Here is a 23,235-nt window from a genome sequence, read left to right on the forward strand (position 1 = left end):
ATATTGGCCTGTAGTTTTCTTTCTATGTAATGTCTTTTTCTGGTTTTGGAATTAGAATTATGCTGGCTTCATAAAATGAGTTTGGAAGTCTTCCCTCTTCTTGAGTTTTTTGAAATAGTTTGAGGAGAATGGGTGTTAGTTCTATTTTAAATGTTCGTTAAAACTCGCCCGTGAAGCCATCTGGGCCTGGGCTTTTGTTTGCTATGAGAGTCTTGATTACATCTTCAGTTTCCTTAGTTGTTATTGGTCTGTTCAAGTTTTCTATCTCTTCCTGGTTCAGTTTTGGGAGATTATGTGATATTATAAATTAGTCCATTTCGCTTAGATTGTCAAATTTATTGCCATATAATTGTTCACAGTAGTTGTTAACGATCTTTTGTATTTCTGTGGTGTCAGTTGTTACTTCTCCTCTTTCATTTCTGATTTTGTGTATTTGGGTTCTCTCTCTTTGTTTCTTGGTGAGTCTAGCTAAGGGTCCATCAATCTTGTTTATCCTTTAGAAAAAGCAGCTCTTTGTTTCATTGATCCTTTGTTTTTTTTTGGACTCTATGTCATTTATTTCTCCTCTGATCTTTACTAGTTCCTTCCTTCTACTTGCTCTGGGGTTTTCTTTCTGTTTGCTTTCTAGTTCTTTGAGTTGTGGGGTTAAATAGTCTATTAGAGATTTTTCTTGTTTTTTGAGGTAAGCCTGTAGTGCTATGAACTTCTCTCTTAGAAATGCTTTTGCTGCATCCCATAGATTTTGTGTTGTTGTGTGTTCATTTTCATTGGTTTCCAGGAAGTTTTTAATTTCTTCCTTGATCTCCTCGGTAACCCATTCATTGTTTAATAAAATGCTATTTAGTTTCATGTTCAAATGTCTGCATGTTCTTGTTGCAATTGATTTCCAGTTGCAGACCATTGTGATCTGAGAAGATGCTAGATATGATTTCAATCTTCTTGAACTTGTAGAAGACTTAGTTTGTGTCCTAACATGTGGTCTATCTTTGAGAATGTCTCATGTGCACTTGAGAAGAATGTGAATTCTGCAGTTTTGGGGTGTACTTCTCTGTAGACATCTATTAAATCCATTTGGTCTAGTGGTTCAATTAGAGCTTCTGTTTCCTTGCTAACTTTTCGTCTAGAAGATCTATCCAGTGATGTCAGTGGGGTGTTGAAGTCCCCTACTATGATTGTATCGCTATCGATTTCGCCTTTGAAGTGTTCCAGAAGATTTCTAATATATTTTGGTGCTCCTATACTGGGTGCATATATGTTTATCAAGGTTATATCTTCCTGTTGGATAGATCCTTTAAATATTATGTAGTGGCCTTCTTTGTCTCTAGTAATGGCCTTCACTTTGAAATCTATTTCATCAGATATGAGTATTGCTACCCTAGCTTTTTTTTCCTTTCGGTTTGCTTGGAAGATTTTTTTCCATCCCTTCACTTTCAACCTACTTGAATCTTTTCTTGTGAGGTGAAATTCTTGTAAACAACATATAGATGAGTCATGCTTTCTTATCCAATCAGCTACTCTGTGTCTTTTTATGGGAACATTCAATCCATTTACATATAAGGTGATTATTGATATGTACTTATTTATTACCATTTTTGTTTAGTGTGGTTATATTTTTCTTACTATTTCTCCGGCTAATTACAGCAGTCCTTTTAACATTTCTTGGAGTGCTGGTTTGGTGCTAATGTATTCCCTTTAGCCTTTTTTTGTCTGGGAAGCTCTTTATTTGACCTTCTATTTTGAATGATAGCCTTGCCGGGTAGAGTAGTCTTGGATTCAGATCCTTGTTTTTCATGACCTTGATTACCTCATGCCATTCCCTTCTGGCCTGTAGTGTTTCTGTTGAGAAGTCAGCTGAGAGCCTTATGGGACTTCCTTTGTAGGTAATCTGTTACTTATCTCTTGCTGCCTTTAGGATTCTCTTTGTCTTTAATTTTTGGCATTTTGATTACTATGTGTCTTGGTGTGGGCCTGTTTGGGTTCTTCTTACTTGGGGCTCTCTGTGCTTCTTGAAATTGAATGCTTTCTTCATTCACCAAATTAGGGAAGTTTTCTGTCACTATTTCTTCAAATATATTCTCTATCCCTTGCTCATTTTCTTCTTCTTCGGCGACTCGTATGATGCAAATGTTATTACGTTTCCAGTTGTCCAACAGTTCTCTTAAGCTGTTTTCCTGTTTTTTTTTTTCATTGTTTTTTCCTTTTGGTTTTTTGATTGGTTGATTTTTTTTTACCCTGTCTTCTAATTCACTGTTCCCATCCTTGGCTTCCTCTACTCTGCTATTTAGACCTTCCAATGTGTTCTTTATTTCTGCTATGTCATTGTTCATTTATTCTTGGTGGTTTTTAATTTCCAACTGGTTGATTTTCAACATTTCTATGTCTTTACTCATGGTGCTCATGTCCTTACTTGTGCTGTTGAGCTTCCTCAAGATCATGGCTCTGAATTCTAGTTCTGTTAACTCGCTTAACAGCACCTCATTTTCTCATCTTCGGTAGAGGTCTCTTGTTCTTTCATTTGGCTTTTGTTTCTGTGTTTCACCATTTTGGCTATCACAGTGGGCTTTGGAACCTGCCAACTTTTCACTGTGGGTGTCTGTGTTCTGTTGTTTGTGGCTCTCTCTCCTGGGTTTAGATGAGCCAGGGAGGACCCAAGTTAACCACCACTGTCAAGTCTTACTTTCCTGGTTAGAGTTGCTAGCCCAGGGATGGTACAATTATCCTCCAGCTTTTAGCCTGGGGGTTCTCAGTAGGGGTTAGCTGGAGAGGCTTGGCTGCTCAGTTGAATGAAAAACTCCCTCAGGTGCTCAGCATAAGGGGATTTCCCCAGGGTGGGGCAGATACTGGTTGTTACTGGACCTCAATTAGCATTTCAATGGCCACCTGGTGGGGTTTAATCTCTGAGGGAGGGACCGCTGCCTCTCCCCAGAGCCCTGGGAAGGAGTAAGATGACCATTGTCCTTCGTGGCTGCAACTCAGTAAAAGCTCTGAGCACTCTCCAAATCCCGAGTATCCCGACACAGTTCCAGTCTTCCCTCCCTCTGCTGGAGCCCAAGGTAAGTGGCTGTGGCTATTTTAGCCTCTGTACTGGCTCTGCACTGTGGAGCCACTTGGGAGTTTAACCCGAGGGTGCTGTTCACAGCTAAGGCCGCTGCCCACCATGGGCTCCCAGCTCCCCTCCAGCATTTCCACAAGCCTACCAGGATTGAGTCAGTGTCCCTCCTTATATGGTCCTCCAAGCTGCTTTTCTGTTGCTTTTTCTTGACAATTTGTCTTTATTTTCATTGTAATTCCAGTTTGGTCCTGGAAGATGGTCTGTGTAGCTTTCATTCACTGTCGCCATTTTGGAATCTATCCACAGTTTGGTCTTTGATCTAGAATTAATATTTTTTTTTTGGCTTTTAATAAATTGCCTCTTGCCCTGGCCGGTTTGGCTCAGCAGTTAGAGTGTCTGCCTGCAGCCCCAAGGGTTGCAGATTTGATTCCTAGTCAAGGGCACATACCTGGGCTATAGGGTCGATCTTCCTCTCTGGTTGGAGTCCAGGATACACTTAATCTCAAAAGAAAAATGGTAATCAAAGGAGGTGGCATCACATTTCCGGGTGCTTTTACCATACCAGCACTATGTTGTTCATACTCTCACCACAGCACCACTTGTAATCTACACACCATCTTGAGACAGGCTTGTAGTACTGGTATTTCATAGCTGTTGTCACCAGCTCATGTGGGACAGAACTAGGATTGGCATCCTGGCAGCCGGACTCCATGACCCACACTCTTGACTAACAGTACAGAAAAGGTAAACTGGTTCTCATCCTTATTAACCCCAAGTACCCTGTTAGGGGTTGATTTGTGCCTCACCCCCAAAAAAGGATACACTGAAGTGCTCAGAATGTGACATTATTTGGAAATAAGGTCTTTACAGAGGTAGTCAAGCTTATTAGTTAGATCCCAATCCAACGTAACTGCTGTCATTATCAAAGGGGAGAATTGAGACACAGAGAGAGACCAGGACAGAAAAAGACAATGTGAAGATTCAGGGAGAAGGTAGCTATGTGACAATAGAGGCCAAGACTGGAGTGGTGCAGCTACAAACTAAGAAACACCATGGATTGCTGGCCACCACCAGAAGCTGGGAAGAGGCAAAGAAGGATTCCACCTACAGTCAGGGTGCATGACACTGTTGATGCCTTGCTTTCAGACTTCTAGCCTCCAGAACTGGGAGAGAGTAAATTTCTGTTGTTTTAAGCGCACCTACCAGTTTGTGGTATTTGTTACACAACCTGGGAACAAATGCAGCCATGCTATGGAGTTCAGATTTTACTCTGGAAATAGGACTCAGAGACGGCTCCTGACCAGAGAGAAGGCCTGGGAAGGACTTGTGTTTTGCGTGCTGTTTCAGATGCAGGCACCTACTCCTGCAGTTCCCATTCTGTGACTTTGTTCTATGCTGTGGAAACTGAAGGCTGCAGCTGGATATGACAGCTCCTCATCTGACAAGTGTAAGGTGAAATGACTTCCTGAATAAAACTCTGAATATCCATAACTACTGCCCACTGTCAATCCCATAGCCAGACTCATTTAATTAATTCTGCTCCCAAGGCTGGAATTACATACCTCCAGCCCCATTGCCAAACATAAAATGGGTGTCATCAAGGACTGAGGGCACTTGGTTTCTGCTGGTTCAGTTTCCAGGCCTTGAATGGTTCTGTGTCTGGAGAGAAGGCAGCCAAGTTATGTACACACTACCCCAGAGCTCAGAAGACCACCCCCTGAAAAGTATTTATGACGACTAGCAGCTAATCCCGAAAGTATCCAAATTCCAGAAATTTAGGAACTGAGGAATCAGATTCTATTCTAGAACAGACTCATTCCACAAAGCTTGTTTTCCAGTTCACTTTTGTGTTTTAGAAAGAATCATGAAAAGGGAGTCAGTGAATGCACCAAGTCCAGCAGATGCTGTCCATGTATCTTCCCTCCAACTAACGGGAGGCCCCTGGTCACTCCTGGGCGGTCAGACAGCCCTACAGAGCAGTGGCCAGAGGAACCACCTTGCCACTACTTGTCTAAGCAAGCAGAAATGCCACAAAGCAAAGGAATGGAGTTAAGGGGTACAGGAGATCAGGGCTAGCCTGAGAAGGGTCATGGGATCTGCCTGGGTGGGAACACAGCTCACTCCTGCTGGCCAGTAACAGGTGGGCCCAGGGTCCACCGACCTCCTGTGTGATCATATACACTGGTCCCACTGACTCTGAGATTCTGGCTGGAGCCCACCCTCCAGGCCCCTGCATTATAAACAGGGTTGAAGCAGGGACAGAGCACATGGCCTCCATGCAAGGCAGCCCATTGAGTTACAAGTTCCACATCACACAGAGCTTGACTGCATGGCCCAGTAACCCAATATACAGGCCCCTGCGCCAGTGATTCAGCAAGGCCATCCAGCCGCTGGGACCCAGGTCTCTAGCTTTTCTTCCTTCCTGTTTTGCATTATCTACTCTCTGGCCACATTTTTTTGTTGTTGTTGTTACAGATGATTCTCCTTTTCCATCCATTGACACCCTCCTCCCTATCCCCAGCCCCCTACCCCGTCCCCAGCTTTGTTGTCTATGTCCATTGGTTATGCATACATGCATGTAAATTCTGTGGTTTATCCCCGCCCCCCCCCCCCCCCCGAGGTTTGTCAGTCTGTACCCTACACTTCTATGTCTCTGGGTCTATTTTGTTCATCAGTTTGTTTTGTTCATTATATCCCACAAATAAGTGAGATCATGTGATATTTGTCTTTCTCTGCTTGGCTTGTTTCGCTTAGCATAATACTCTCCAAGTCCCTCCAAGTCGTCTCAAAGGATAAGAGATCTTTCTTTCTTACAGATGCATAGCACTCCATTGTGTATATGTACCACAGCTTTTTTTTTTTTTTTTTTTTTTATCCTCACCCGAGGACATTTTTCCATTTTTTGTTCAGGTAGAGTGGGAGGGAGAGAGAGGAACAGAGAGAGAGAGAAACATCGATGTGAAAGGAACACATTGAGTGGCTGCCACCCGCACAACCGACCAGGGCCGGGGACAAACTGCAACCGAGGTACGCGCCCTTAGCGGGAACCGAACCCGAGTCTCTCAGGACCGCAGGCCGACGCTCTAACTGCTGAGCCAAACCGGCCTGGGCTGTACCACAGCTTTTTAATCCACTCATCTACTGATGGACACTTGAGTTGTTTCCAGATCTTAGCTACTGTAAATAGTGCTGCTATGAACATAGGGGTACATATATTCTTTCTGATTGGTGTTTCAGGCTTCTTAGGGTATATTCCTAGAAGTGGGATCACTGGGCCAAATGGCAGTTCAATTTTTAACTTTTTGAGGTACCACCATAGTGTTTTCCACAGTGGCTGCACCAGTCTGCATTCCCACCAGCAGTGTACTAAAGTCCCCTTTTCTCCACACCCTCGCCAGCACTTATTATTTGATGATTTGTTGATGGCTTCTCTGGCCACATTTACCATTAACCAGCAACCACAATCATCATGAAGCATTATTTAGAAAGGATCTTGCACAAATGGTTCTCAGGGAACAAAACTTAATCTGTCTTCCTTTTTTAAAAACTAATCTGGAAAATATTTGATAGGGTAAGAGGCTGAAACTATTTAGCTGCAAAGGACATTTTTGACTGCCTGAAGATTTTAAAGACTGAGGCTACAGTTCAACCCAGTTACTGAGCAAAGAGCAACCCTAAAACACTGGATGACATGTAGAGCCAACAAAGGGAGAGCTAGGAGGGCCCTCTGGGTTTTATCAAATTCCAACTCCATGATGCAGGCTCTAGGGGCTTCCATACGAAGAAAAGAATAGAAAAGAAACCTATCAGAGGTTAACAGGGACTGCTACAGGGAAGCAAAAAGAGAAGGATTAAGGACTGTTGTCCTGGTGAGTACTGAAGAAAGTTGGCTGGTCTTTTGCTTTAAGAACAAATTCATAATTCACCCTGGCCGGTATGGCTCACTGGTTAGAGTGCCAGCCCGTGCAACACTGGGTTGTGAGTCTGACTCTTGGTCAAGGGCATGTACCTGGGGGGGTTGTAGGTTTGATCCCTGGTCCCAGTTGGGGTGAGTGCGGGAGGCAACCAACTGATGTGTCTCTCTCACGTTGATGATTCTCTCTCCTCCCCTCCCGATCCATCCCTTCCACTCTCTCTAAAAATCAATGGGAAAAATATCCTCGGTTGAGAATTAACAAAAAATAATTTTTTAAAAATACATAATTCATATGTTTAACCTATTTTCAAAAAAGGCCCAAGGTGATGTGCAGAGAACAGTGCTATGCAGGCCTCTGAACCAAAACATTCCTTTTTGCCAGGAGACAGTTCTAGATCCAAGGGCAAAAGAATTGTTGTGAGTATTGAGAAGCACAAACATTTATGATTATGTGTTATACAGACAAGAGGCCAGCAGGAAATAAATGACAATGTTAACAATTTTCTCAGAGTAATTTTAATTTTCTTCTTCACTGCTCTTCAGAAATTTTCAGTTAATCTTTTTTTTTTTGGTTTTAGAATGTTAATATAGTTTTTGCATGTGAAAATATATTTAAAGAATAATGCATTAAATCATAAGTACTAAGTTTCTTCTAAAGCTTATTTATCTGACTTATCAATTTGGTTTCAAATAGTTTACTGTGAACTTAAAAATACATTCTTTATTATATTTTGAGGCCCAAAAGATTGTTATACTTCCTTTGATATCCAAGTGGAAACCCACAGGCTCATGATTCACATTTTAGGGAGACAAGAATGGAGGTACCACACTAGCAGCACAAGGTAAAACTGCCAAGTCACTACAGGGCAGTGTTGGAGACACCCACCTCCTCTGCAGGGGAAGTGGGCACAGACAACTAACTAAAAATTTCCTTTATAAACACACTTGATAATCTTGTTCCCATGCAGCAGACATGTAGAAGAGTTAGGGACAGGCATCTCCCTAGGTGGGAACAGGGCAGCCTCAATGGCCCAAGCCTCATCTTCTGTTCCATGGGGGCTGGAATAGGAGAACCCCAAGTTCTGCTCCCGTAGAACGTTCTGCATTTTCTTTAGGAAACCAACACAGCAAAATCTGAGGGCTCTGTCTAAAGTAGCCCAAACACATAATCTGAAGAAAATCAATTCAATTCAATTATTTGTTGAGACCCCATTGTATGGTAGGACCCAGGGCATGCCACATGTACCCACTGCCAGAAAGGCACCAGCCCAAGGTACCCGCAGGTCAGAAAAGTCGGAAAAACGTACAAGGTCAACTCTAAGGTCTGCCATCAGGAAATCTGTTTATATGTAAACTCAAATTCTGTTCTGTGCTGGACAGAATGTAGATATTTAAGGGACATTAAAATTAGAAAAACAAAACTCCCTTGACTTTAGTATGTTGTTAGTTCCTTTTAAATTTGAGCTTCTCAAGTGACAAAAACTTAGAGAAGATAAATTCCTAGAAGTTCTGCTATGTTTCTGTTAGAAAAGTCAAATGCCTCTTAGTATACTGCCTGTATTTTACAGTTAAAAAAATTTTTTTTAAACAAGGTCTGGCTAGTTTTATTAAAAAAAAATTTCTCATAATTTACTTTTCACCAGTCTGTTCTGGCAGCTTCTAATGATATCAGAATCACCTGGATGATTAATAGCCAATGTACATACTCTGCAGTATTTTCCACTCCCTGTGGCCAACTCAATATCATTGCTACGGTAGTGATGGTAGTCTTGGCCAACATGCTGTAGTACCCTATTTCAGATTTCCTCAAGAATGGGCAGTTTTTGGCAAGATTGACCAGTTTCACTTTGCCTTGTCTGATCATTTTCAGAGTCTGAGCAAGGGGTTCTGGAGCCCTAGCACACACCCAACCCCAGTGACACCTACCCCTTCTCCTAGCATGGACCAGGCCAGTCACACATAGACTATCTCAACACCTCCTATCTGTTCTCCCCCTGGTCTTCAGGCTCTTCCACCTCCCTCCTCTCTGCTTGCTCCCCTGCTGCCTCCACAGCATCATCCCCAACTCCCCTAGCCTCTAGTTCCCAAACACATAAGTTAAAATCCACTCTTTGCAAACCAACACAGCCAACGAGTATGCACAGAGACCACCTCATCTGGTTCAAATGCTATCCATACTCAATTTGAAGGCCATCATTTACAGAGTGTCATGTTCTATCCTTGAAACTCATACATACTCACTGCCCTCCTGGCCTCCTCTTGTAGGTATAAAATGGTGTTCCTTAAAAAGATTATTCCCAGCAACCATTGCACTTCTATTTCATATGTTTGATACTTCTGCACCTTTCTCCTCCCACTTGCAAAAAAAGCAAATATATAGCACAAAAACAAAACCCACCTCTGGAAAACACAAAATCCAGGATAACTTAAGGAGACTAGAACACTTATAAATCCAGTTTATAATTCCAAAGAAACCAAAGTATGTCAGGCTTTCTTGAGTGAAAAAAAAAATCTGTATTTTTTTAAAAGAAAAAAGGCCTAATTATTATTATTTTAAGTGGTCATCTTTTCCAAAGACAGTTAACAACTTTCTAGACTGTACAAGTGATGAAACATCTCCAACATGACAGCTTCAGAAGGCTCTTCATGTTGTCAACATTTTTACCTACCTCAAAGAAAGACTCCACTACCATGAATAGTAATCTATGTACACAAATGCCAGCCCTGGAGAGCAAAGCACTTCTTATAGCTTTCAACTGGGAGAGGGCACAAGGAAACTTTCTGGTTAATAGAAATGTTCTTTCTCTTGATCTGGGTTGTAGATATATAAATACAAGGTGAGGCAAAAGTAGGTTTACAGTTGTGAGTACATGAAGCAGTTTATTCTTGTATTGTATTACTGTTCATACAAACAACTGTTAACATACTTTTTGCCCTGCCCTGTATATAAACTATCATGAAAATGAACTCTTAGTAAAGTTAAAGAAAACATAGATACGAGGCACTTACCAAAATTTAAGAAAATCAGTTTGGCCTGTATCCCAGGACATAGTTTGATGAGAAATGGAATGGTAACATACAACCCCAAAACACAGAGAAGTATCTTCCTCAATTGGAACCACATGCCCTTTCGCCTGCAAGAGAAAAGCAATGAACAGGTCAAAGGCAGTAGGTGTAATTTTGCTAGTTTATTAGTAGCATTATCAAAATCACTAACTGAGATCCACAAGTATCTTTTCTGACAAGAATACTATCAATAATAAGAATAGCCTTCCACTTACTTTTGTTAAAATAATTACCTTAGGTAGTCTTTTGTTTATTAATTTTTTTTTTCTTTATTGATTTTAGAGAGAGAGAAAGGGAGGGGGTGAGAGACATAGAAACATCGATGAGAGAAAATATCGATTGGCTGCCTCCTGCATGCCCCCCACTGGGGATCGGGCCCACAACATGGGCATGTTCCCTGACTGGGAATCAAAACGGCGACCTCTTGGTGCATGGGTCGACGCTCAACCACTGAGCCACACTTGCCAGGCTCTATTGATTTTTTTAGAGAGGAAGAGATAGAAACATCGATGTGAGAGAGAAACATTGATTAGCTGCCCCCCAGATTGAGCCTGAAACCTGGGCATGTGCCCTGATAGGCAACCAAACTGGGATCTCTCACCCTGGCCGGTTTGGCTCAGCGGTTGGAGTGTTGCCCTGCGGACCAGAGAGTCCCGGGTTCAGTTCCCCCTAGGGGCATGTACCAAAAAACAAAAACCAAAACAAAACAAAACAAAAAAAGTAGGGCTTCTCGGTCCATGGGATGATACTCAATCCATTGAACCACAGTGGCCAGGCTTAGGTAATCTTTTAATTTGACCTTAGAACACTACTGTAAATTTTTTAAGTTTTTAGAGGGGAAGGCAGAGAGAGAGATAGAAATATTGATGTTAGAGAAATACATCTATCAGCCATCTCTAGCATGCCACCTACTGGGGATTAAGCCTTCAACCCTGGCATAAACCCTGACTGGGACTCAAACTGGGACCTCTCAGTCAGTCCATGGGATCATGCTTAATCCACTGAGCCATGTCAGCTAGGCTGTAATTTTTTTTTCCTTAAAGCCAAAGAAACAGTCCTGATGATTTCCTCTGCTTGCCCTGGGATGAGAACACAGCACAGATATCATATCTTTAAATATTTTTAGTGATTTTTAGAAAGAGAGGAAAAGAGGGAGAGAAAGAGAAACATCAATGTAAAAAGCATGTGCTCTGACCAGGAATCAAACCAGCAACCTTTCGGTGCATGGGACAATGCCTCAACTGAGCCATGCTAGCCAGGGCAGATAACAAATCTTTAGAAAATGTCCAACTTAATATCAGACCATGGCTGCAACCTCATGTCAGAAGACAGTGCCTGCCTCTGGGCCTTGGGATCACACTCCTGCAAACCAGCCACAAGTGTTGGTTACCCATTAGCCTGCCCAAACAGATCCTGAGGAAGGGGGGTGGGGGGGACGACTGAGAACAAGACTATGGCCATCACTGCATATCTGCCCTCATCCCCTGTGGCACCACCCAATGGAGGCTCCTTCTCCAGGCACTGCAGGCCAGGTTGTCATCCCAGAGTCTCAAGATTAATCTCTAACAAACTCCAAGACAACCTTATGTGGTTCCTAATTCCTTTCAAAAATGTCTATAGCCCAGAGATTCCCAAACATCTTAGGTTAAGAGCCTCTCCACAATTAAAAAATTAATGACCTCAAAGAGCTTCTGTTCATATGGTTTATATGTATAACTACTTGTCATATGAGAAGTTAAAACAAAGAAATTTAAAAAATATCTATTAATGCATATAATACACATAAACAACACATTGCATGTTAATATAATTAACAATGGTTGTAAAAAGTGATTATATTTTCCAATACAAAAACTTATATATTATTATTATTTTTTTTAAATCCTCCCCAGAGGACATGCTTTTATTGAGTTAAGAGAGAGAAAGGGAGAGGGAGGGAGAGAGAGAGAAATACTGATGTGAGAGTAAAACATTGATTAGTTGCCTCCCACATGTGCCCTGACTGGGAATCGAACCTACAACCTGGGTATGTGCCCTGATTGGGAATTGAACCCACAAACATTCAGTGTACAGATGATGTTCTAACCAACTGAGCCACATCAGCCAGGGCAACAATACAAAACTGTTGATAAGAAGAGTGGCATTAATACTTTTACAAATTTCTTTAAGGAAGATAGCTCACTAGAAGACAGACTGGATTCTCATATCTGTTTTTGCATTCAATCTTACTGCAGTACCACATATCATGTAGTATCTGGAAAACTCAATAGTACTCAATGAGAGAATGAAAGTGAAAAAGGCAAATATCATCTTAGTGTTATTATGAAAATCATTTTGACACTTATGGACACTGAAATGATTTGGGGGACTTCCTATGATCCTCTAGAGCAGCCTTGGGAACCACTGTTCTAACTTACCATAACAAGTAAAATCTTAGTGGGGCTATTTATTTCTGGACTGTTTAAAAAATATTTAAGGTGGCCCTGGCCGGTTTGGCTCAGCGGTTGGAGCGTTGGCCTGTGGTCCAGAGAGACCCGGGTTTGGTTCCCGCTAAGGGCACATACCTCGACTGCAGTTTGTCCCGGGCCATGGTTGGGTCGTGCAGGTGGCAGCCACTTGATGTGTCCCTTTCACATTGATGTTTTTCTCTCTCTCTCCTTCCCACTCTATCTGAACAAAAAATAGGAAAATGTCCTCGGGTGAGGATAAAAAAAAAAAATTAAGGTGGTTTTAAAAACATACAGATGAATCTCAAAAGCATTATGCTAAATTATATAAGACAAATATAAAAGACTATATATCATACAATCCATGTACTTAAAATTCTAGAAAAAGCAAAACTAAACATACAGAAAAATAAAACAGTGGTTGCCAGGGGCTGGGGATAGAGGGAGGAGGATGCAAGGGGCACAAGAAACTTTCAGTGTGATATAATATATATATTTATATTATATATATATAAAATATACACACACACTCATATATATAAATTTTATTTTATTATTATTTTTTAAATAGTTAATTTTATTTATTGATTTTAGAAGAGAGAGAAAGGAACAGGGAGAGAGAAACAGAACATTGATGAGAAAGAACATCTACTGGCTGTTTCCTGCATGCCCCCTACTGGGGATGGGGCACACAATCTGGGCATGTGCCCTGACCAGGAATCGAACCAGCAACCTCTTGGTGCATGGATCAATGCTCAACCACTGGGCCATACCGGCTGGGCTATTATTATTATTATTTTAAATATGTTTTTATTAATTTTTTTTTTAGAGAGAGAGGAAGGGAGAGAGAGAAACATGGATGTAAGAGAGAAACTTTTATTGGTTGCTTCCTGCACGCCCCCTACTGGGGACCAAGCTTGCAACCTGGGCATGTGCCTTGACCAGTAATCGAACCAGTGACCTCTTGGTGCATGGGATGATGCTCAATCCTCTGAGCCACGACAGCCAGGCAGTGATGTAATATTTTTAGCTTGATTGTGGTTATGCAATTGCATACCTTGGTAAATTTTACTCTATGTAAATAATGCTTCAGTAAAGTTGAAGACAAATATGCACATCTGGTAATGTACTTTCTTTCATTCATTCATTCATTCATTCATTCATTCATTCACCTGGTCTACTCAGCAGTCATTATTGAGCATGTAACACTCTCAGGCAGTGGACAATAAGAGCAGCAAAGGGCATCTGCATCTATATTGTGCTTTCAGCTCCGTGGAGCAGAGATAAGGGCTTTGAGAGGCAATTGGTGTTACCCAGAGCTATTGTTTTGGAACTTCCCAGGAAACCTGAAGCCCAGGATGGGAGATGAGGACAATGCAGGAATGGCAATTAGTGGTTAGTAATTTTATTCATCCATTCAATCCTCACCAAAGGATATTTTTCCACTTATCTTCAGAAAGAGTGGGAGGAAGAGAGAGGGAGAGAGAAGGAGAGAGAGAGAAACATGAATGTGAGAGGGACACATCGATTGGTTGCCTCCCACACGACCCCGACCAGGGCCGGGGATGAACCGCAATCAAGGTAGGTGCTTTTGGTCGGAATCAAACCCGCGACTCACTGGTTCACAGGCCAACACTCTACCACTGAGCCAGGGTGTGGTTAGTAATTTTAGATAAAACTAAAAGTAAATATCATACTAAGAAATTCACAGAACAAGAGAAAACTATTTAGTTTTGAAAACTCCAAAGTTCTTGCCTGGCCAGTGTGGCTCAGTGGTTGAGTGTTGACCCATGCACCAAGAAGTCGCCAGTTCGTTCTCAGTCAGGACACATGCCCAGGTTGTGGGCCAAATCCCCAGTGGGGGGCATGTAGGAGGCAGTCAATTGATGTTCTCTCTCATCGATGTTTCTATCTCTCCCTCCCTCTCCATTCTTCTCTTTCCAAAATTAATAAAGAAAAAGGGAAAAACTCCAAAGATCTTACATTAGAAATTTTATATCATTATTTTTGTCAGAAAGTTCTATACTTGTAAATACTTAAATTCTGCAAGACTCTCATAACTAAAGGACAAGGTTTCTGTAATCTAACCAACACAGTATTTTCAGCAGCGTACTCCCTAGAACCCTTTTCTCTCCTGGATGGCAGCAGTTATCTATTTTAGAACTACACCTGGGTAGTTCTTTGGGGTATGTTTCTTTCTCTTTCATCCTGGGAGGTTTTTTGTTTGTTTTTTATATAGGATATCAGTTTCTAATGTTATCTCTTGATATGCATATTTAATAACAAAATACACAACTTTTAATACCTGAGAGTATAAGTTCCCATAATAAAATTTAATTTCTCTATATTCTATTTCAATCAGTGCTATATGATCAGAAATAAAACTTGTCTGCAAGTCTGAAAATCTTTTTAAAAGGCACACAGAGAAAAATATTTTTACAAGTCTTTATTACACTTATATAATCAGCAAGATAAAAATATTTTCATGTTGTCCTGGCCGGTTGTCCCATGCAACAAAAGGTTGTTAGTTCAATTCCCAGTTGGGGCACATGTCTGGTTGCAGGCTTAATCCCCAGTGGGGGGGGGGGGGGGCGCATACAGGAGGCAGCCAACTGATGTTGCACTCTCACATTAACGTTTCTCTCTAAAAAAAAAATTAAAAAAATATTCTTTAAAATTGTTTTTCACATTAATAAAAAGTTCGGACATAAGAAATACAAAATTGATTAACAAATACAAGAACTGTTTCTTCAAGAAAAAGCAAGAAATAGATTAAGTTTTGGGTTAGAAAAAGAATATACAAAATTAGGGATCAGAAAGGTGTGGAGCCTGAGGAAAAACAAAAACAAAAAACAAAAGCCTAGCAGCCATTTCTAAACTGGGGTCTCTCAAACAACAGCACTTTAGAAAGATGCTTGCACTAAACTAATTGCCTGCTTCCTGCACTGTTTCTGCCATCTGAGCCAGCCCTTAAAGGAGCTCCTAGAATCCTTTCAACCAACAAGACTGGGGCTTCCCAGTACAATTGAAGCTGTGCAGCTGTATCCTTGATATGTTCACAGACCAATCACAACAGCTCCATTCTGACCAATTAGGACATTGCCTTTTGGATCAATGAAACTGAGAGGACTTGGAGTTCTCATATGCATGAGGATGGACCAATCAGGAACCACTGGCATTCTCTCTGTATAAGCCAGCTCCCCTCATGCTCAGGGAGCACACTTTCCTTTTCCACCAAAGACTGAAGATTGCTTTTCCCCAGGCTACAGCAGGATGGAGCAACAGACCAGTGCAGACTAGACTAGAACAGAGTTGCCTAGCTGAAGAAGGGCCTAGCCCCAGGGCCACCTCCTCACAGCCCTGCTATTTTCACAGCCTTGCAGTATCACAGTTGAATGTTTTGCATTGAATAAAGTTTCCTTCTTTAGCATACTCCAAACTGGGGATTCCTGTACATGCTGTTGACAAAGGTGAGATACTGCTTCATTTCCTTTCTGGCAAACAGATGGTATGTTTAACATACCTTTAAAGTTAATTCTCAAAGAGTTAACAAGTGCCTGTAAATAAATGAACTCAAAGTAGAAATAAAAAATAAGCAAATTTATAAATAGAATATACATCCTTACTTTCTATTTGTTCCAAACCCTATCAAAACACATGCTGGTGACTCCTTTCTACATACTCAGAAGTACACAGATAAAGAGTCCAGAGGGGAAAATACACCCAAACCAAAGCCTATTTCATCCATCCTCTTTATACCCTGGGAGCTCTTGCTGGAAAATAACTGTGAGCTTATGATGGCTGAGGAAACAAGCAAGTGTTATAGGTGTAGACATTAAATTTGTCCTGGGCCTAGAGACTGCAGCTCATTTGCCCAGCCAGCATCTCCCTGCATATATCAGGACTCACCACCCACTTCACCTTCAGGGTCTTTCCATCTATCTCTGCAGAGCCAAACCCAATGCCAATCATGTTCTGTGCTCAATCAATAGTTCATGCCCATGATCATTAATGCGCCACCACCCACACTTCAGTTTCATGTAGTATTTTCTCTTCCCTGGCATTTGGAACAGGTTGATAAGAGTGCTGAGGACACTGTACTTCTTCCTGCCTGATCTCTATATAAACCTGGGAAGGATGGAAAATTTGGGAACAAAGAAAGCCATCTTAGAGTAGTCAAATGAATCCTTTAAGGACACTACTTGAGGCTTCTCATTTCAAGACTTAAAGCACTGCCCTGGCCAGGTAGCTCAGTTGATTAGAATGTCGTCCTGATATGCCAAGGTTGTGGGTTTAATCCCTGGGCAGGGCACATACAATAATCAACCAATGAATGTATAAATAAGTTGAACAACAAAATCGATGTTTCTCTCTCTCTCTCCTTTTCCCTCTCCCTCTCCTTTTCCCTCTCCCACCCTCCTTCTCTCTCTCTTAAAAAAAAAAAAAAAAAAAGACTTAATGTACTTTCATCAGTAAATAAACAAAGGATAGGAGTTTCTGGCCCCAAATCAAATAAGTTTAATGAAGCAGGAAATCGCATTTGGAAGTAAGCAAAAACCAACAGAGTCTAGCCCAAAAGGCTGTTTCTACCTGCAGTGCCAGTTCACAGCTGTAGGGGACAGAGATCAAACACAGGGGTGCATGCTGTCTGGAAAGCAGGAGAGGAACAGGCTGGAGCAAGAAGGGCTAGGAAGGAGGCTGTGCAGCACTCACAGGCTCACAATGCCCACAGTAGGAGGATCCCCCAAGTTATTTCAGCTGTGGCATCAGAACACGTCCTTCCACTAAAGTTCATTCTCATTTATGGCTCAGAGTTTTTTAAGCATTCTAGCTTTTCAGCATCAATTGGTAGGCCTCACGCCTTCTAGGCCAAAATGTTATAAATAAGTTACATGTTAAATATGAAAAACCGAGGCTTGTGTACAAGATATACTGTCCACGTGGAACTGAATGAACATAGCCCATCTTTCCTGATGTCCAAGAGAAGGACATTCTTGAATCATATCATTCACAAAGACATGCAGGATCTCAAGTGGCCTGGGGTACATGGCAACCCCACAGAAATCCAGCAGCCAAACTACCAAGACCACAAAATCCTATTCAAGACAGGAATGTATTTCAGAAAAAAAAAATTAAGGTTATACAGTATTAGAAAAAAATGGCCCAGCTGGTGTGGCTCAGTGATTATCGACTCATGCACCAAGAGATCGCTAGTTCAATTCCCAGTCAGGGCACATGCCCAGGTTGTGGGCCCAATCCTCAGTGGGGGACATATAGGAGGCGGTCAATTAATGTTCTCTCTCATCAATGTTTCTCTCTCTCTCTCTGCTCCCTTCTCCCTTCCTCTCTAAAAATCAATAAAGAAAAATAATTTTAAAAAAGAAGAAGAAAAAAATGAACTTGTCTGGTCTGCTTAGCTTTTGCCCATCCCTTCCATCTTCTTAGTCAGTGTTCAGACAGACTCCCTTTGGCAGTTCAGAATTAGAAAGCTGCCCAATAACAAGTCTGTCCCATTCTCTTCTCTGACTTTACTTTCCCTTTCATATATTTCTTTTTCTTTTCTTTCCATGCCGTCTAAAGAGATACTCAAACATAAACTGCATTGAACAATAAAGACTTCTTTTTCTAAGAGGTTTGAACTGTCACAGACTCTATTTGGAACTGGAAAAATAATGGTTTGAACATTTCCAAAATAAATTCCTTCAACTAAATGCTATCACATCCCTGCTAAGCTACAGCTGGATCTTGATACTGAATCTACTGGTATTATGAAGTGAACCTGTTTTCGATACTGTCCACTTGCATACTGGAAAACAATGCAAAATATCAAGACTAGCAGAGGTTCACTTTCAGTCTCTGCTATTGCCTATCAAAAACAAAACAAAAAATAAAACACAACAAAAAACAGATAACGAAGATTAAAAATTTTTTTCCTTTATTCATTTTAGAGAGAGAGGAAGGCAAAGGGAGAGAAACATCGATGAGAGAGAACATTGACTAGCCACTCCTTTCATGCCCCCCGACGGGAGATTGGGCCCACAACATGGCATGTGTCCTGGCTGGGAATTGTACTGGTGACATCCTGGTGCATAGGTCAACGCTCAATCACTGAGCCACACTGGCTGGACAACAAATGAAGATTTTAAAACGTAGATCCCTATCCCTGATTTAAAAGGCAATACAGAAAAAAAGAATGAGGATGAGCTAGGATGGAGATATCATTTCTTTGTTTTTATTTTTACCATTTTCTGCTAAAAGAGGAAAACATTTCCTTCGGGTGAATTTAAAAGGTATATTTTAAAAAGATCTTTCATTGCCTGTCACCAAATAAGTTGTCATTTATAGTTTAAGGAGCCTATCTTCTTTTTCCCCACTTTGAGCGGTGAAACTAGGGCAAAAATATGAATCACTGATGGACAGATAAAGAGGGTCCTTGAGAGAACAGAAGCTAAATTTAGGAATCAGGAAGTCCAAAAGATAACCGTTGTTAAGGAAAACTTTGATGACTGAGCTTTTTTATATAAATGTAGTTCCTGTGCTTGAAGTTGAAAGATAAAAGTATACCTTAGGTGTGTAATCTAGAACCTTTCAGTCAAATAGCATCTGCAAAACTGAAAGGGAAAAACGATACCCAAGGTCAGGCCACCAAAAACTCTTGCTGGTTGTCTCTGTCTGAAACTGCTAAGGTTTCACTTTCCACGGGCTCTCTGTGGGGCAGCTGGCACAAATCCTCATATTCCCCTTAAATCGCCATATAGCAATAAACACTCAGTGAGTATTTCCAGACAGTGGCTTCCCCAAGCCCTGATTTGGCACCCAGGGTTTAAAACTGTTGGGAACCTCCACCTTCACTTTTCCTGGGGGTGTGATCTCAGTTAGTACATCCCTTGCTGCCACAGGCATGCTCACCTCTCTAGCATCAGGACCAGAACACTTTATGAGTAACTTGGTACCAACTCTGCCTTCATGATCTCTCTCCATGAGAATTCCTCAGATGTGTCACAGATGAGGGATAAACACTCCTCTGGAAAAGGGCTGGAGTTATGGGAAAACTGGTGAGAATACAGAGTAGGCCTTGCTGAGTAGGGAGGTGCAGAACTGGTACCTGCTTCCCTTCTGATTTCCAATTTGACAGTGATTTGCTTTTATCTTACTGTTTCTGGGGTAGATGATTCCTCTATTAGGGGAGAGACCAAGGTGCCAATCAGCCCCCTCACCTCAGGTAGTTGGGACTTCAGTGTGCACTTCCCTCTAGAGCAGTGGTTCTCAACATATGGGTCACGACCCCTTTGGGGGTCCAACGACCCTTTCCACAGGGGTCACCTAAGACCATAGGAAACACATATTTCCGATGGTCTTAGGAACCGAGACACCGCTCCTCTATCCATCTCCAGGCAGGTCCGCCCACATGCAGATACACTCACATACAACATGAGGAACTGTATTAAAGGGTCACAGCATTAGGAAGGTTGAGAACACTGCTCTAGAGTGAGCATGGGGTAGGGGAGGTGTGCAGCACAGGTCTCTCAACCCTGGGGGCTCTTGCAGGAGAGCAAGGGGTTGAGCTAACCACACCCCCAGGGCAAACTGACTCTCTGTTCCTTCCAAAATGGAATCTACCTGAAAGGCCATTGTGCAGAGAAAATGAGCAATGAAGTAAAATGCTCAGCAAAGAGTCTCACACATGAAGCAGGCAACATTAAATTTAACTGAAAGGGCCTCTGCCAGGGAAAGAGGCATACACATCCTGGCTTTGTCCAGCTCTCACCAACACCAGCCCCTTTCTTAGCAAAACCACCCAGCTGAGCTCTAATTACTTGCTCTGGTATCTTAAATTACAATTACTCTTCAACTACATTAGAGCTTAAATCAGTTTGATGCTTCAGAAATGACTCCAGTAATGCCACATGCAACATCAAAAGGGAAGCTAAACTGAAGCCTCCTCAGGGGACTCAGTCCAATCCTGGCAGCAAAACTTCTCCAGCAGCCCTCAGTCCGGAGAACAATGACACCTTATAGTCAACTTGAAAGACCTTTCTGAAGAGGTATTGCTTGTGTGGTTTCTGCCCAAGATCCCCCAGCCAAGGAAAGGCAGAGAAGGCACAGCGTTCTGTGCTGCATAAGCCCTGTGCTGCTCCACTGTCATCTGTTACAAAAGACCAAGACTATCAGTTCTTCCACAGAATTACATGGCAGTTGCCAGTGCCACTCACCAGTTATCTGTGGTTTTCTTTGGGTCTACGATAAAATGGCACACTCCCCCTCTTAAAGTTAGGGGCGAGCCAAGTCACTCACTTTGGCTAGGGAAACAGAAGAGCAGACAGCAGAAGAACTGTGTCACTTCTGGGTGGATGTTTCAGGATTAGCCACTGTTGATAAGATGGAGTCCCTGCTGGCCTGGTTTCCCAAGTGACCACAATGAGAAGAGCCTATGCAGTACATGTTATGGGAGCAAGAAACACACCAGTGAGAGGAGATTCTGCAGCATGATCTTCTCTACTCTGACCCATACTCATTTCTTTATCTGAACTGAGGTCCCTGAGTAAGATGAACAACACTAAGACCTGCAAGGACTGGGCTGCAGGTCCCTATGTCCAGCCATCAACTTGGCATCTCCATCTGGAATTTCACAGGCAACTCCAACTTAACTTGTCCAAAACCAAATTCTTGATCTTCCACGCTCTTCCTACCCCAACCCTGCTTCTCCTCCACTTTATCAAACATCACATGCCCCAGTCCCTAGATAGATCCCTAGGAATCATTCCTGACACCCCCTTCTTGCCCCTACCTCCACTTCTAATTCACACCAAGTCTCCAAAATACATTTTAAATTCATCTTCTGGTCACCTCAAATGCTGCCTCTTTGGTCCAGGCCAGCAACATGTTGTTTTACCCAGACCAGACAGCCGTCTGAAACCTTTTTGATTGTATATTTGATCGGTAACATTTTGGAGCATATCTGCAATATACTTATTAAATAGTATACATGCATAATTGTCTGTGTATGATTCTAAATATGAATGCAATTAGAAGTCCCAATATTGACTTCCTATACCCCAGTGACAGTTCCTCATATATCCTCTGGGTGATACCCCTTCCCCCATTTTGGAGACCACCAATACCCAGGCTTTCTAAAAAGACAGAAATGGACCTCAAAACCTCAATGTCCATACACTTGAGAATATCTAGGCCCTGGGGTTCCTTGTACTGAAAATGGAGCAGAAAACTGTATCCTATTGAACCCCACTGGCCAGGTAAAAAGGACAAACCAAATGCCCCAGGACCATGCCATTCAGCCTTCTGAGTTAAGGCACCCTAAGGCTGTACTTAAATGTCTCTTTACATTATTCTTCTTCCATTTAATTTGAACAAAACAATGAGGCACTACTTGGAATTTATCTTCAAATCTACAGAAATACTTCCTGTTACCAAAACATGTGGCATTAGTTACAACGACATGTAGAAATACAAATTAGACAATGAAGTTCCATCTTCACCTATGTTATTGGCAAAGAATAAGAATACTGACAAAATGATGAGTGAACATTCTCCCACTACCAGTGAGACCTGCTCTCTGACCGAGCAATTTCACTCTGAAAGACTGACCACACAAATGCTATCATGCCGGTATGTCAGGAAGGCTCTGCAAAGATGTCCTCTCTGCAACATGGTCTGTAACAGAAAAATGGAATATATATGCAATATTCATCAGGGGTTACTTTTTCATAGCTTTATGCCCACCCTGACAACAGATAAATGTAGAAAATTTTGCACGTTACAAAAAGGCATTAAAAAGATGATAAAAATCACCTCAAATTATATGATTGTAAGCAAGCCACTGTGAGTTAATGTACTAGTGCAGTATATAAGCTCTATTCCATATTGACTGTATCTTATAGTTAGGTTCTGTGGTGGAAATGGCTTGCAAAGCACCAAGTTTATACTTGAAATTCCTGAGGGAAAAGCTGGTGAAGGGAAGTGGCTGCCCAGTTGGGACTACATTTCCAGCCCAGCAGGGAACAGGTGGGGCCATGAGTCAGGAGATATGTGTCTGGTCATAGGTACTGATTTGGTAAAGCAGTTAGTGTCTTCCTAACTAATATGACATTATACTCTGTCTATATACTCATTTTTGCTTTTAGCTTACCAATCACTTTTTAAAGGTCCTATGTTTACATAGTTTAAAAATATGATCTCACTGCCAATTTGCTTCCATGTGCCCTGTCCCCCCTTGCTCAGATAACCATTTTTTGTTAGCTATTTACTTATCCTTCCAGTTTCCTTATGCAATACATGTACATGTTCTCATTCCTTCTTTTTTCCTCATATAAAAGGTGGCATACTACATGTTGTAAACTGTTTTATACCTTTATGTTTATCTCAACAATATATCTAGACAATTTCTCCATTAAAATTTTTTTTTCTTTATTGATTTTAGAGAGAGGAAGGGAGAGGGAGAGATAGAAACAATGATGAGAGAGAACATCGATCGGCTGCCTCCTGCATATCCCCCACTGGGGATCAGGCCCACAACCTGGGCATGTGCCCTGACCAGGAATCGAACTAGCGACCTCTTGGTGCATGGGTCGATGCTCAACCACTGAGCCACACCAGCCAGGTGACAATTTCTTCATTTTAATTCATAGCTTTTTTCCAGCATAGCATTTCTTTGGGGTGATATATCACAGGTTTATTAAATCAGTCTCCTATAGCTGGACACTCAGGTGAATTTTTCTAGCAATCAGTGCCACCAT

General features: G+C 41.7%; 1 protein-coding gene across 6 annotated transcripts in view; it reads right to left on the reverse strand.

The window, feature by feature from the left end:
* The window catches only part of ABHD12 (abhydrolase domain containing 12, lysophospholipase), a 100,177-nt gene that overhangs the window by 39,493 nt on the left and 37,449 nt on the right, over window positions 1–23,235 (reverse strand). For 2 of the 6 annotated variants that reach the window (XM_036244013.1, XM_036244016.1), the window contains exon 2: window positions 9,978–10,102. In XM_036244013.1, the coding sequence (XP_036099906.1) occupies window positions 9,978–10,102 (125 nt within the window). Of the gene's footprint in view, window positions 1–9,977; window positions 10,103–12,598; window positions 12,611–19,390; window positions 19,517–20,776; window positions 20,911–22,087; window positions 22,164–23,235 lie in introns of those variants that run through there. The other 4 variants (XM_036244017.1, XM_036244014.1, XM_036244015.1 and 1 more) reach the window with 4 other exon arrangements.

The sequence above is a fragment of the Molossus molossus genome, unplaced genomic scaffold (genome assembly GCF_014108415.1).
Source record: "Molossus molossus isolate mMolMol1 unplaced genomic scaffold, mMolMol1.p scaffold_m16_p_6, whole genome shotgun sequence".
Lineage (NCBI taxonomy): Eukaryota > Metazoa > Chordata > Mammalia > Chiroptera > Molossidae > Molossus > Molossus molossus.